Source organism: Rhinolophus hipposideros (assembly GCF_964194185.1).
Source record: "Rhinolophus hipposideros genome assembly, chromosome: 10".
NCBI lineage: Eukaryota > Metazoa > Chordata > Mammalia > Chiroptera > Rhinolophidae > Rhinolophus > Rhinolophus hipposideros.
This window is the reverse complement of record NC_138056.1, coordinates 85,742,092-85,758,325: the sequence shown is the minus strand read 5'-3', so window position 1 is coordinate 85,758,325 and position 16,234 is coordinate 85,742,092. Positions and strand designations below refer to the sequence as shown.

At 39.2% G+C, this 16,234-nt stretch overlaps 1 protein-coding gene across 2 annotated transcripts in view; it reads right to left on the bottom strand.

Annotated features, from left to right (window-relative positions):
- Nucleotides 1–16,234, bottom strand: part of UBE4A (ubiquitination factor E4A) — a 32,417-nt gene that overhangs the window by 4,324 nt on the left and 11,859 nt on the right. For both annotated transcript variants that reach the window (XM_081063180.1, XM_081063181.1), the window contains exons 6-18: nt 15,746–15,905; nt 15,308–15,510; nt 14,918–15,109; nt 13,672–14,005; nt 12,447–12,567; nt 10,582–10,886; nt 9,110–9,242; nt 7,567–7,754; nt 5,687–5,787; nt 5,459–5,572; nt 3,804–3,978; nt 1,573–1,753; nt 1,006–1,153 (exon numbers count right to left, since the gene is read on the bottom strand). In XM_081063180.1, the coding sequence (XP_080919306.1) occupies nt 1,006–1,153; nt 1,573–1,753; nt 3,804–3,978; nt 5,459–5,572; nt 5,687–5,787; nt 7,567–7,754; nt 9,110–9,242; nt 10,582–10,886; nt 12,447–12,567; nt 13,672–14,005; nt 14,918–15,109; nt 15,308–15,510; nt 15,746–15,905 (2,355 nt within the window). The remainder of the gene's footprint in view (nt 1–1,005; nt 1,154–1,572; nt 1,754–3,803; nt 3,979–5,458; nt 5,573–5,686; nt 5,788–7,566; nt 7,755–9,109; nt 9,243–10,581; nt 10,887–12,446; nt 12,568–13,671; nt 14,006–14,917; nt 15,110–15,307; nt 15,511–15,745; nt 15,906–16,234) is intronic.

Sequence of the window (16,234 nt, the reverse complement as noted above, 5' to 3'; positions counted from 1 at the left end):
GGCAGTAATATCCCTTTACAGTGACAATGACAATTCTCAGATTTATTTTCTAAACAAGCCAAGATGGATATTATAGGAGCAAATTTTGCATTCAGCCCCAACTCTGAAACTTCAATTTGGCTCAGCTGCTAGCACTCATGTCTGAAAATGGGTTGAAGTATTAACAGGAAAAGAAACACATCACATACATCTTTCTGGCAACAGTACTGTTGTAAATGTCATAATTCAAAAGGGGAGGGGGTGGAGGGTTATTATTTGCATAATTACAGAGTCACTCATGCAGTCTGTATATGAAAAGCAGGTTCCAATTTTAGGTACAAACAGGTATAGGAATTTAAAAGTGGCTTCAATATTTGATTCCTTCATGACTCTAGTTCCTGACGGGTCCATCTGGCTAAGGTCTAGACAAAGATGAATCCCAGCTCAATAAATAAGTAACTCAATGAAGGGAACACTAATATCAATAGGGAAGGACTCTGTGCCATGATTTTTCCCTTCTTTATAACTAATTGAGTTCTATCATACTCCAGCCAAAGGGATTAGCTAAACACAATAGAGTAGTTTAATCTTTAAAATATATTTAAAGATGGCTATTCCTATATAAGCCAATGATCAACTATAAACAGAGAAAATCAATAAAAGCCAATGACTAAACACTACTCATCTTGAATTCTATTCTAAAAAGTTCTTTTGCATTAACATTGTAGATTTTCAAATCTATTGGTAACACTGCACAGAAAAGTTTTCATAAGAACAGCCTACAAAAACCTGTATACTCTTCTATTAGAAGCTTCTTAAATCAATTTTCTGCTCTCACCCTCACGCTGAAGAGCAGTATTAAGAATACAGCAGTTCTAGTTGCTGACTGACCAGGAAGAATCATGTTTGTATTTTCTCAAGGCAGTGCTCTTTCCCCGCCCCCAAATAGGGTAAAAAGCAGACGAGCTGAGTTGACAATGTGATTTTTATCGAATGTGTTAATAAACAAATTATCTTCCTTCTCACCTTGATTCTCTCTGCTAAGTTGCTGAAAGCCATAATCATATTCCCAGGTTTATTTATCTTCTTCAGGACTCGTACTGTCTGTGCAAAGAGAGTTGGGGAATAGGAACGCCCATCCTTGGGCACAGTGGCACAGAAATTCTCCTCATCCCTGGAAAGTCAGCATCGGGAGGAAATGGAGATCAGAAGGGAGGTCAACGAGAGAGATAACAAATGGGCTGAGGAACAAGGTTGCCCATCACTTATATGCCATGAATGTTCTTTTCATATGGGAAGATTTCTTCTAATTTTTAGGAAGGAGGTCTATCAAGTAGCCCTGCAGCTTTAAAAGAACACTCCTTTTCCAAATAACCCGCCTGATCTTTGCATAGATGGAAATTCTACACAATGTCCCACAAGTCATACAAAATCTCATTATTTAAAACTACAGAAGATTCTTTCATCAACCAACTAGAAATGAACCATTTCTTTTGTATTTCCACATAATTACCAACCAGTCATTCCATGATCTAAATCCCAAATTAAATCATTAGCATTCTCTCTGGCTTGCCCAATTTAAATCTCAGGTACCCAAGATTTAAGTAGATAGTGCAGATATCTGATACGAGTTGCTGGGGTTTGAAGTCAAATTCACTGAAGTCCTTGACTTTTAAGGCCCCCATCTTGGGGCCGACCAGGTGCTGCAGGAAGTAGTTCAGCATGGAGATGATGCGCTCAGCCAGGAAAGGATGCACAAAGAGGGATTTGATCTCTGGAAAAAAAGCCAAAGACTGTGGGAACTCAATCCATTAGCAATCATTTACTTTATTTTTTTTATTAAATTTATTGGGTGACATCAATCATTTACTTTTGTCTTACGAGTTTTACTTGGAGACCCTGGGGACTATTTTTTAAAATTTCATTGCGGTAATATTAGAAAATATAGACAACCAAAAGCAAACAAATAAAATACAAAAACTACCACCCAGACATAAACACTGCAAACATTTTGCTAATACAGTCAACCCTTGAACAATACAGGGTTGTTCCTTATCTGCGTGGGTTTCCTTATATGCAGGTTTTTTCAACAAATACTCTATGTGTATTTTCTCTTCCTTATGATTTTCTTAATTACATTTTTTTCTCTAGCTTACTTTACTGTAATACACTATATAATATTAATACATATAACATACAAATATGTGTTAATCGACTGCTTACGTTATCGGTAAGACTTGCACTCAGTAGTAGGCCATTTAGTAGCTAATGGGGAGTCAAAAGTTATACGTGGGTTTTTGACTGCATGAGGGGTTCGTGCCCCTAACCCCATGTTGTTTGAGGGTCAACTGTATACATTTTGACACAAGTATTTTTTTTGTTTGTTTGCTTATTTTCAGAGAACCTATCACTAAATCTTTCTAAACTCTCCACCAGAAATATAAAACTCTCAATATGATCATTTCTAGCAGTTCTGCATTTTTGGAAATGTTCTTTCTGGAAGCTTTCATCTGTCACTCCAATCTGGACTCCTTGCTCTAGCTCTATAGGCCTGTTGTGTGTTGGTCACACAAGCACATTCTACTATCATCCTGGGAACTTCTTTTGCAGCTCTCTTATGGGATTCCACTTTCCTCCTCCTGGGTTTATTCCCTCATTTTGATGGAGTGTACCTTTTTGTAGCTTCTCAAGAAAGGGTACACTAGAAGTAAATACGATACCTTCATGACTGAAAATGTTCTTACAGTTTACCCTCAAACAGAATTGATTTGGCTGGCTATAGTATTCTAGGCTGAAAAAATACTTCCCATAAGGAATGTGTTCCAGCTTCAAATGTCACTATTGTGAAATTCAAAGATATTCTGACACTTAAACCATCGTACTTGACCTGATTTTTCTCTGGGACCTTTGAGGATCATCTCTTTACCCTGATTTTCTGTAATGTCACAATGAGATACCTTACTGTGGGGTTTTAAAAATTCCCTCTAGTGAAGATTGGGTGGCTCCTTTTAATTTAGGGGCTTTTAGTCTTTGGCAATATTTTGGTACTATTTCTTTGATAATTTCTTCCCTTCTAATTCTCTCTTTTGAGACTTCCAATTGATCTGTTGTTTTCTTATCCTTTCTCTTCTAATTTCGATCTCTTTCTGTTCAACTTTCATGGAAGAGCTCCTTGAATTTATCTTCTGACCCTTCAACTGACATATTGTATCTTCCCTTATCCCTGAGATGATAAAAATTTAATAAAAGGTTTCATTTATTATCTGTATTTCATGTTAGAGGATTTCCTCAAATGTCTGGTGATCCTTGGTTGTCATTTCATGTGTAATCAATACAAAAATTATTAATGACATGTTTCTTTTTAAAATACTATGTCTTGCAGTGTATATTTACTTCTAGCACATTTAAATTCAAACGAGCCACATTTTCAATGCTTGATAGTGACATGTGGCAAGTGGCTACTGAATCAGACAGTGTAGCTCTAGAGGGAGTAGGAATAAATATGTTTGTTTGATCTATTGCATTTAACCAGAGTTCAAGAATATTTTTCTGGTTAACAATCCCCCCACCCTGATATACTTATATGGTTTACTTTTCCTCAAGAGAAATTATACCAACTTATGCTTTCTGGCAGCTGTGTGAGGTAGCCATTTTCTTATTTCCATATCAACAATGGACATCATCATTCTTGTTAAAGTTTCTCTAGTGATTCATTTCCCTCTTAGACTGTGGAGAATATTGTCACCAGAGCCTGAATTCCTAGCTCAAATGAAGCATATCTTGACCGCTGCATTTTTGGGAAAAGCAGTACTTTTTGTCCTTACCTGATGTCAGAAAGGCAAGGGTACCGATTGTTTCATTGGACATGATGTTATGGAAACGTGCCAGTTGTCCAAACATCTGTAGGCCAGCTTCCTTTTCTCGGCGGGCTTCTAGAGTCAGACTATCCCATTCACCTCGGTCCTTTTCAATCTGTTGAATTTTTATCTTGCTCAAATACTATAGAAACCAGAGGTGGAGTGTATCAGAGAGGAAAGTGCAGTTGAAGGGAACATGATATTTAAGAGGTCCTATTTAAAATCTAGTGCACTAAGCTGGGAAAACCAGGGCCTATAAAAGAGACATAAGGGTATCTCAAGAAAGGGCACACTAGAGCTTTATTTCTCATCACAGGGGTGAAACTTAAAAAGAAATTGTGGGGAAAAAATAAAAAAAACCTGTGATTCCATATAGATTTGTTTCAGCCTGGGTAGATTTATTGGTAATTCCCCTAGACATATTATAGTCTATGAAATAGAAAGGAGGATAGTGTAATATATGAAACCCAGACAAAAACAAACAGGCTACAGTGAAAAAAGGATGAATCCTTCCTGAAAGATGAAAAAAACCCCAAACCCCAAAAAACTGCTTATCAAAAAATAAAGCTTTATCACATATGCAAAATGTCTGGAAGGAGAACCACATTTAAAACCCTCTCCTTGGCTGCTGTAGCAAACATGTTAAACTTACAGTCCTATGAAAATGCCATCTGTGTCATTCTTTGTGTCCCACAGTTCTTGCTTAGAAGGGTCTGTTTATTATTATACATTACAGACTTGTTCTTGTTTTCTAAGAAAATCTACCTATCTATCCAAAATCTTAAAGTATAAGATGTTGAAAAAAAGCAGGAAACTTTTCTCACGAATTAAATACAAGTTACTGGGGGACTGCTAATCAATATGGGGAGCTCACAGCTGTCCAAAAGGCTATCCTCATGATTTATCCACTTCACCTCCCTTTGGGTCACTGCCCTATTTTATACCTGTCACAGATAAAGGACTTTTTTTATAGGAGCAATAGGCAGCTCCATAGGAATCGTTAAGGATATGATACACTGAACGAGCTGAGAGGCACCTCGCTGTACACTTTGTGAAACTCACGTTTCCAATATAGCTAAAGATTTGGGAGACAGTGGATAGAGGAAGAGTACTAACAACTTGATCTTATGAAAAAATAACCCAAATCAGAGATTCTTTTTCTAAGCAGTGGTTTAAAAATCAGAGTCTTTTAGGAGGGAGGGATAACAATCATTGTCTCAGTGAGCCACTGTTACTAATGTGTTAGAATGGAAAAAGGTTGAAAGTTACTGACCAAATGCAAGATCCTGATTTCTTCTGTAGTGCTGGCCTAATTAGTTCTGCCAGTGTACCTTAGTTTGGCCTCATCACACTTTCTTTTCCTCTCTCTGCCAAAGTATCATCTAGCTCTTGAGCTTCAATGAGACTTCATCTTGGTCTCTAATGGAACAAAATCTATCAAGCTCTGTAATGGCAAGGTTGGCAGTATACTAGTAGCAAATTTTTGGTGTCTAAGACTGGTACTAGAAGAATAAGGACTGCTCTATTACGATTAAAAGGTAAAAAGTATGTATTGGTCATGATTTGATAGCATGGGAGCAGTTAATTTCTTTTTCTTTCTTTCTTTTTTTTTTTTTTTTTACCTGTATGGCTTCATCCAAAAGGAAGATGGCATCATTCATTAGCAGGTTAAGAAAGCGGAGAAAAAGTGGGGGACTCATGGCTTCTAAATTCTTAGAGGCATAGTCAGCCAAATCCTGTAAGTCCCAGCCCAAGAGAAAACCATTTTAGTACCGAACCACAACTTACTGGAGGTTATCTGAAGCAAAACTCAGATAATTCAGTTTTGGTTTCACCAAAAACTCTCTTACCTTAATGCTCTCTCGATAGGTATCTGTTCCCCACATGTACCTTAGGATGGGATACATGGGACGGCGGTAATTAAATTTCTGTTCAAATTGATGGGGGTCTCCTGGAGTAAGGTAAGAGTAAAAAAACAGCAAAGGTGTTGCTACTAGAGAAAGAGTAAGAGCTTATGTCTATGTGTAGCCATTTTCCTTTATTCTTAATGTGTCAAGGCTACTGACAAAATGTGCTTTGGGAGTTTATAAAGGCCTAGAGTTGGAGGCAAGTGTTTACTTATTTCCTACTGATAGAACAAGAGGGAGACAGATGTAATGGATACCTTACACGGAAAATGACCAGGACCAGGCTGTACAATGAAAGCCAAGGGAAACAAATGATTCCACATCAAATGTAGAGTGCTTATCAGACTTTGAATGAGGCCTCTGAGCTGACCATTGTGGCAGTGACAGCCATGTCCAGAATGGGACACTAAGTAATCCCCACATTCTTTATAGATAATGTGCTGTGAGCCAACTCATTCTTGAGTACTCTGAAAACTCAGGTCGGGAGCCAAAAATCTGAGGCTCATACTGCTTTTGACATACCAACAGTACCACCAGAGCACTACAGGTTGGGTCATATAATAAAGGAAGAGCATGGGATATGGACTCAGAAGACCTAGGTTTTCCTTCTGGCTCCACACAATGCAAGTCTCTTAACCTTTTGCAACTTTCACTTTCTCAGAAATAAGAAAGGAATTATACACCCTCTACCACCAAAGGGTTGTAATGGTCATATAATGAGATAATTGCAGTGATTTATTGTGCAACTTCTTACATGTTATGAAGATTTACATGCACTACCTCATTTACTCATGCCTTCAACTCATTTTACAGATGAGGAAACTAAAGCTCAGAGATGAGCCAGTGACAAAACCAAAATCCAAATATGGAAAGGCAGTCCATAAAATGTTAAATGTCTGCTTAAATGTTAGCTGTATTTATCACTGGAGAGGACATCACCTTTAAAAGGGGCCTTAAATAATTGCTTAACATTTCCTGTTTACTAGTTGAGAAGAGGTACTGTTTACTCAAACATATCATCTCAGGGTTAGATCTCAAAGGCCAAGAGAGGAAGGGAATGTTGCCTGCTATTATTCTTAATCTAACGATTAGGTTGTTAGACAATCTGAATAAGATAAAAGAATATCCCAACCATCACATTATCTCATTATCCCCTATCATACTATTTTGAGGCAGAGAAAAAGACCTACGTTTTAATTGGGACAGCCTGATTTGAGTATGATTTGGTCAAGCAATACAATTGATAAGAGTATGTGTTTTAGGTGAGACAGACCCAATTCTCCACTTAGTTGTATGACATAGACAAATAATTTACGTTTTCTTTTTTTTTTTTTTTTAACTTTATTTAAGTGTGTTTTCCAGGACCCATCAGCTCCAAGTCAAGTAGTTGTTTCAATCTAATTGTGGAGGGTGCAGCTCACAGTGGCCCATGCGGGGATGGAACCGGCAACCTTGTTGTTACAAGCACTGCACTCTAACCAACTGAGCTAACCGGCCATCCCTGATCAAGCAATATAATAAAGTTGATAACAATGTGTGTTTTAGGTGATACAGCCCTGATTCTCCACTTAGTTGTACGACATAAACAATAATTTACTTTTTGAGAGGATCCATGTTCTCATGCATAAAACAGGAATAATATGGTAAAACTTTTCAAATGGTGACAGATTAATGAAAACAATGCAAAAAAGCGCACTTAACATCAAGGCTGTCACATAGCAGGAATTCAATAAATGATGGCTGACAACATTTTTCTGATTTCAAATACTGATCAAGCAATGAAATTCCACAAGTATCAGCTTGTTAGTTCCAGACTGCTTTACCTGTAAACTCAATGTCCACAAAGACTTTGATTAGCGCTTCTGCAAGCTGGGGTGCATAGGGAAAATTGCAGAACACACGTTTCCGATGGAACACACTGGATACCAAGGGATTTGGGGTCTGATCCAGGTGGGGCATCACTGCTTCCAGCACTTCAGCCAGTTTGGCCCTTAAGTGGGGATTCTTCATTCTGCAAATAGGGCAGAAAGCAAGCTGAGCAGGTAGAAAACTTAGCTCCCAAATTTTTATGACTATTCTCTCCACAGGAGCAGCCAAAACATCCTATACCACCATTGCAGGAAAAAACAGGATTCTGCAGTTTTAAGTGTGTCAGTTTCTGGGGGATAATGCAGGAGATACCATTCAACTTTTGAGGTCATAGCTCACCAAGTACTGGGTGAGTAAGTTTCTACTTAATGTTAGTCATTCTGTTTACTGCTCTATGATAATGCATTACTTACTACTTACTATTCTCTGACTGTTTCATCTGGGATAAACTTGCCTTTCCAAACTTTCTGAAGGCAAAGGCCAGGATATAATTATTCTACACTTCTTACAATGCATACCATGTGTGCCTAATAAATAAGTGCTGACTTATGATTTCTCATTGCATCTGCTCAGCTCTGTGAAGGAATGGCTTCTGCCTATTTCCCACTGACATGGCTCCATGGATCATTCTCTTCTTGGTGGAGCAAATCTTTACTTACGTACACCTTGCTTGTTTTCTTTGGCCTAGGCACTCAAAAATCAGAGAAGCAACTCTACAGGTCAGTGAGTATGTTCCTTTGGGAAAGAGGACTAGAAGCTATGAATAAGAAAACTTGAGATCAGAAAGCACTTACCTAAGTTTACTGCTTATCCAACTCAGGATTTTTTTTTTTTTTTTAAGATTTTATTGGGGAAGGGGAACAGGACTTTATTGGGGAACAGTGTGTACTTCCAGGACATTTTTTTCCAAGTCAAGTGGTTGTCCTTTCAGTCTTAGTTGTGGAGGGTGCAGCTCAGCTCCAGGTCCAGTTGCCGTTGCTAGTTGCAGGGGGGGCAGCCCACCACCCCTTGCGGGACTCAAGGAATCGAACCGGCAACCTTGTGGTTGAGAGCCCACTGGCCCATATGGGAATTGAACCGGCAGCCTTCGGAGTTAGGAGCACGTTGTTCTAACCGCCTGAGCCACCGGGCCGGCCCTAACTCAGGATTTTAAGAGCAAACTTTATCATATAATTATAAGAAGATCATTAGCACCTGGCTGCTGCTGGCAAGGTTTCTGGCATTGAGGTAACTATTTTAACCAGGGACTAACAGTGGAATTCCCACCAGGAACCTTACATGCAAGTTGAAATTCTCTGTGGGCAAAGTCCTTTGCTTACTATGCTTCTCAAGAGTGGGATTTTTGGCTACCTATAAGGATGGTCAGGTGATTCATTAATGTTAACAACTGCTGAAGGCATCCCTTTATGAATCAGACTTGCTTATTTCTTAGATTAGAAGTCTGCTAAATGTTTTGCAGGTCTACACAGTGACAGAATCAAACTTTCAGCACTTCACCTTTCTATGCTTCCAGTGAAAATGGTGATAAAGTGAAGGACATGTTCCAGGGAATCTGCTGATGTCTCCAAGATGTCATCAGCAAACCGGCGGAGAAAAATGAGGAAATCACCTAGGTTATCTGCAAAAAATTCTGAAAAATATTCATTGGAATTAGCCAAACATCTGATTCTCTGTACATACAGATTCTACACTGTACTTAGCCTCTAGGACGGTCCTTGCCTCCTGGTATTCATTCCCTTGTGTGTCCCCTCCTACACTCTTCCAGGGTAGAAGACACGAGGCGTGACCAAAAGATAAAGTGAATGTTTAAGTAAATAAAAAAATTATTACAATGAAAGATACATTGCTATTAATCCACCTCAAAATTCCCTCCCTCATTTCAAACACTTATCCCATCGTTCTTGCCCCTTTCTGAAGCAGTTCTGGAAGTCCTCTTTCGTGAGTGTCTTTAGTTGTGCTGTTGTGGTTGCCTCGATGTCCTGAATCATTTTGACTTTGGGGAAGAGCCAGAAGTCACACCATGCCAGATCTGGTGAGTAAGGTGGATGAGGACACAATGTAATGTTTTTATTTGACAGAAATTGCTGTACCAGAGCGATGTGTGACACGGAGCGTTGTCATCATGGAGGGTGAAGACACTCACAAAAGAGGACTTTTACAACTGCTTCAGAAAGTGGCAAGAACAATGGGATAAGTGTGTTCGAACTGAGGGAAAGCATTCTGAGGGGGATCAATGGCAATGTATATTTTACTGTAATACATTTTTAAAATTTAAACATTCACTATATCTTTTGATCACACCTCGTACACGCAGAGGCATACAGAAGTGATGGTATATCATTTCCATGATTAGGTTATAAGGGCTAACAGCTTCCATTTTGGTCACTTGCTCTGGGGAAGCTGTTAGCCTTTATAACCTAAGGAGAGACTTGTGTGGCCTGGAAAAGAGCCCAACAAGCAACCGAGGTCTGCCAGCAACCACATTACTAGGTTTGTAAGCAGATCCTCCAGCCCTGGTCGAGTCTTTAGATTCCTATGGCCCCAGCTGACAGGTTGGTGTGAAACTCATGAGAGACCCAAAGTCAGATCCATGCAGCTAAGCCGCTCCTGGATGCCTGATCCCACAGAAACTGTGTGAGACAATGTTGGTTGTTTTAAAGTTGCCATGTTTTGGAGTAATTTGTCACTCAGCAATAGATGACCAATATAGTGATCGAGAACATATAATCTAATTTTGATGGACAGTATCTGCTAACCTTCTGGGTTAACTAACAGATGAGTTTTCCTCTAAAGAGTAACACAGGGAGAGTTACTTTCACCAGAGGATATTATCTACAAGTTTGAGTAGTTTTTCCGAAAACAGTTGAATGATAACTAAGGACGGGTATTTTGAGGATTAAACTTCCAAAGTGACCCAGTTAAACTTAGATGGTTATAAATAGGAAGTTCCTAAGGGAGAGCTTGCTTACCTGGTACATAAGCCAAAGAGCTGTAGCCATCTGGCAGAGGAAAAGTTAGCTCTATTGGCTGTGAGCCCTCATTGCCTATGGCCAGTTGAACCAATAGGACAGCCATGGACACCTGCAAATTTAGGCAGTTTTGTAGCATCTGTGGCTCAGTCATGGCAGTCTTGGTAGAAAGATAGATGGTCATTAGTCGTTCAAACTGTTCACGGAGGTTGTCAGCAGCAGGGCTAGAACTTTGCTGAGCCTCCCGCCAGGCAACCTGCAGCCGATGCAGATTTTGGTTGATTTTTACCATCTGATCATGCAACCTGCCCCCAGGAAAGCAGAAGAGACTGGGTCAGGAGGCTCATAAATGGACAGTTGAGTATAGCCATTCAGCAAATACAAATCCTCATTTAACTATTCTAGTATTCTAGGATGTAGAGAGCTGCAATTGTGATAACACAGAAGGCACTCACAAGTTATTGACAAGACAGAGGCAGGGAGCATGGCACTGGGAAAATGTTACCAAGTATTCAACATAATTGAAGCTAATTACAAATAGTTAACAGCCTTCAGCTGAAATGCACCATTCATAGAACAGTAGCTTGGTTGAACGGGGTGTAAACTAGGCTGTTATGATGTCAAATAAGTAACTATTAGGCAAAGTATAAGAAGCGCTGCAGGATAGTTCACAACAGACAAGTGCAATGTTTATACTTTGACGTGGTGATATGGATAGTCTTTCCATGGTTAGAAGAGAACCACAGCTGCTGAGAAAGGACTCTAGATTAGTAATGGCCACACATAAATGAGCAGCCACCTGGGATGCAGCCTAAGAGCTGTGGACCCCGTCCTCTGCTGTTCAAAACTAAATTAGTTTTCACAACGGATCAGCCAAATGTTCTCTAATGAAAGACCCATGATTCAACGTCATGGGTAGCTGTCTCTATGTTTACAGTCCAAAATCATTGCCTTTGGCCCTGTAGACAACGTCTGGGGTTAGCTAGCCCATATTGGGAAACTAGATGACATTCATTTTTGTGTATGAATGTAGGCAGTTGAACAGGTTAAACACATGCTGAACTGTTATCTATTGTCTCATTAAAAATGTCAACGACAGGGATAGAAACCCTAACCTATGAGTTTATAATTTCATTTTCTCAGAAATTTGCTAAGTTTTGAAAAATGCTCTGTGTCAATTTAAGTATCCCGAGAAGGTATTAAAAATTGGTATCTTCAACACCCCTTCCTGTGGACTATAACTATGAGTGAGTCGCTACTTTCTCCTCTTATTTACACTTATAGTCACAATCAACTAAATCAAAGAGGAAAAAAAAAATCATAGAATGACATGTAGCTAGCTAGAACCAGAACCATATTTGGAAGTCATACACTTTAGTTCTCAAATCTTGACACTTTTAGAATCCTCTTTATCTTTGAAACATAGATCTTTTGTGGTCCTACTGATATTATCAGAATCCCATATAAATCTTTAATGTTGCCAATATCGTCTCTACACCATAGAGTAGTGCTTGGTCTTTTTTCATCAGGAGTAATAAGTAATCTAAACTCAAGAGCAGAAAGTGAAATGTTAAATGAAAATGATTCAGATGACAACAGGAAGATAATGATTTAAAAATCTGCAAGTCTTAGAGAAACACGAGTGTATCTTTAATTGTAAAAAGTCTAACAGGTCAAAAATTAAGAATAAATTCAAGTTTTATGGACAAAGCCAATTCATGTAAACACAAGTAAATGTATATAATGCCCTTTTCCTACTAGGTCCTACACTGACCCTTCAGCAGAAAGTGAGATTATAAGACTTTCAACTTTCTAGTCATCAGCACAACTAAATAGTTTTTTCCTAAGGGCATCAAAAGCGTTACCTGTGGAATCCCAAGTACAAGGTATACTCTGTCAGGACAAGGTTCTCCGTTACAAGATTGTAGTTCTGGGGAAACTTCGGCTCCTGCACAGCTGGGATCAAACAGGTTTCTTTGTCCAAACCTCAAAGAAGTTAAAAGGAACAGTAAATGGCTTGCCATAGATGTCTATCTTGGTCTCCAGTGTCTCTTTGCCATATAGTTCAACTTCCATACTGCCACCAGTAACATATATATATATATTTTAATAATACATGCTTAAAAAGAAATCTTATCACATTACTACTCCTTTGTCTAAAAATATCTTTTGGCTTCTCACTCTCTACAGAAATGCAGTTACATTTCTTTAGCTTGATCATGAAAACACCAAGAATGAAAAGCAGTGGTAACACTGTAGATTTTTCTAATAGAAAATGGATTATTTGTATCTATTTTGTGCTTCTATATTTAAGATTATTTGCTTTTGAACATGTATTACTTTTATAATTAGAAGTTATAATACTGGGAGGAAATATATACACCAAAATTAAGCATGAATCATTCTGAGTGTAGAATTATGAATGATTTATTTTCTTTTCACTTCTCTGTATTGTTCGAGTTTTCTCTAATCTGGCCCCAATCTTCTTCCTCCTCAGACTCATTTCCTGCCATTCCCATACTCCTCCCCACATCTACCCCTTGCTTTAGCCACATTGAGCTTCTCACTGTACCTCTGTCAAGACTTTCCATAGCTTTGTACCTTTGTACTTGTTATTCCCTCTGTATAAAGGGATTCTTTTGCTCCTTTGCCTGATAAACCCAACTCATCTTTCAAAACTCAGCTATGAAGACCTCCAACTTCTGTAGAATTTGTTACTCATTCCTTTCTCTGTGCTCTGATAGCTTAGTCCTACATCAGATTAAGATCATCGGTTAATATATCTGCCCTTTTCTGGAATCTTTGAATTCAAAAAGGACAGGGACAGTATTTTTCATTCATTCAAAGAATGAATGAATACCCAAAACCACCAAATTCAGAGAGAAGGTTCCACTAAAGCACATTTAAAAGCTACCAGTTTTATTTTTAAAAGTCTATCCTTTAAAAATTTATAGTAGGTCTTCTTTCTGCCTCATCTTTGAGAAAGAGGCACCTTTGTGAGAAAGGATAAGGAAGTGAATGCCTTAGATGTTAAACACACACACACACACACACACACACACAATTTTGGGAAGCCCAGTACTCCCCTACCTCTCATGTGTACATTTTTTATTTTTCGTTCTTCATCATTCAACTCCTTCAGGGCACAGTAAGTGGGATTAAAGGTGAGGAGCCGAGAGGATCTGGGTTTGCAAAATGGCTGGCATAGCTTCAGGAGAGCAGCACCCAGATTCAGAAAGAAGGCATCCGAGGCATACATTTGGAAGAAGATTTCTGGCATCTGATTGGCCCAAATCTTGGTGCGGCCTGCATTTGCATGCAAACAGTTTCCAAGCCAGGACAAGATACAGTGTTTGGTTTCTGGAGAGAGCTGGAGTAAGTTCTTCAGCATCTGGTAGATCTTTTCATGGAACTGAGCCATGAACTGTTTAACCAGAAAACATAACCACAGAACATTCCAGTTTCACAATCCTAATAGTTATTACTCCCAAACCTTAGCTACTGGCAATTTCCAAAAATATGCTAATTCTAATCTTTTCCCTCACTCTCCTTGTGCCTTATCTCCTATTTCCCCCCATTTCTGATTAAAAAAAAAATTCTGGGCCCTTATGAGAGATTTCCTGATCAGCTACCAAACTGCAGATAGTATTTACAAAGCTTTACAGTAGGGGTTGATAAACTTTTTCTGTAAAGGGCCACATGATAAACATTTTCAACTTTGCATTCCATATGGTCTCTGTTGCAACTATTCAGCTCTACACTGTGGCATGAAATCAAGCCATAAACACACATATGAATGGGCATGGCTGTGTTCAATAAAACTATTTACAAAAACAGGTGGCAGGCAGGATTTGGCCACTGTTGTACTTTGTAAACCTCTGCTTGAGAGAGCTGTGATGATGGGAGATTTAAACGACCCCCAATTTAACCATTTACTGCCTTATGTTGGCCAGGCCTCTACTATAATTTATGCTAAGACACAGGTGGAAGGAGGGAAAGGAAATAAATTTGGTTTATAGACTGGCGTTCAGAAGATTTTAGGAGCTAAAGTTATAATAAATAGCTTGGCGAGAAAAACCAGGGTTGCGAGGAAGAGGCTATGCTACAGATAGGACCAAGAATGGCAGCAGCTTCTTCTTAAACCACACTAAGGTTTACCCTCTGCGGCTAGCACATGCTAAAAGGAGGGCAATTTCTTTACGCGATTATGGTAGAAGGCCAACTAGATCAACGTGCTTTCCCACAGAGCTCAGGCAGCCTTATCTGCATCTGCTTCCTGAGGAAACTTGACTTAATCTAAGATGAGGGGGCTGGGATACACCACAAACAGTTTCACCTGATGGATGTTGGCCTCTTGTACTTTGATCTCCTGGGGACTGGAACGAGACGGATTCAAGAAGTAGCCATGATTTTCTACTACACCCGGAGTCTTCAATAAGCAGGAGATACTCATGATTATTCCCAGCAAGGTCTTCTGATACATCTGCCCATTGCTAGGGTCCTTGGGCTGAATGTATTCTACAAAAACCTAGGAGAAGACAAATCCTACTTATTCGTCTGTATGACGAAATAACTATGGTGGGTGAGAAGGCCTCAAAGAGTTAAGTCTATACAACAATCAATACATCTCGTATTCAATAGGTAATATCATAGTGCTCTCAGGCTAGGGAAGCATCAAGTATTAAAAATCCAGCTCAGCTGTTCATATACCACCTTTCAGACTTACCTTTGCCACATCCTTTTGCCTAGTGAAATAAAGAAGAATATCGAGATATGCATACAACAGGATCTGGCAGAGTTCTAGATCTTTTATTCGGCCCAATAAAATATCAAACACTGGAATCATGACTTCTGGAAATGTCCGCACTTCCTCATCCAATGTCAAGGCTTCAATGACCTCTTCCAGAAACTCAGTTACATCTTCAAAATCTAACAGAAGGCAAATGAGAGAGAAAGAAGGCCACAGGGATTTTTTAGATGCCTTTACATACTGGCTCTTTACTCTCTGCATACTTTTGATAATCCCCCCGAAGGTCAAGGTGTGAGCTCTCTTCCTTAATTTGTACTGGAACCATAGTGGCTCCGAGGCTTTCAATGCAGTTAGAGGAATTTTAAATTTGGAAATCAAAATTTAGAAGCTCAGAGGTCTTGCTTATGTACTCACGGGCTCCTTGGATGGCTTCCAACATTAAATCTACCAATTGCTCATGGATGTTTTGGTCAACATAGATCTCTGGGGTGAGGAGAACTGTTCGTGTATTGGACACAGTGAGGTTCCTGCACTGCACCGCAAAGGGCAGCAGGTTCTCTGGAACTTTGGTAATCTGGAAACAATATAAAGAGAGGAAAGAGGATCTAGTTCTATGCCCTGGAACATGGGTGCACACAGCAAATAGAATGGAAAAGACATTGTGTCCCAAAACAGTACTGCTCTCCTGTGGATGCTTGAAAATTCATGAGAGTTCATTCTTTGATCTAAAGAATCACCCGTTAGAATTCCAATCCTGGAAGTGACCGAGCTTAGCTTACTCTATTATTTACACAGTGGAAATGAATTTCTTAGACCTTTTTTTAAGGGTATGATTTTTTAAAGAGGTTTGTAGACAGAATAACAGGCACTGGTTCGCTGAGGAAAGGGGTGGACCCCAAGCCA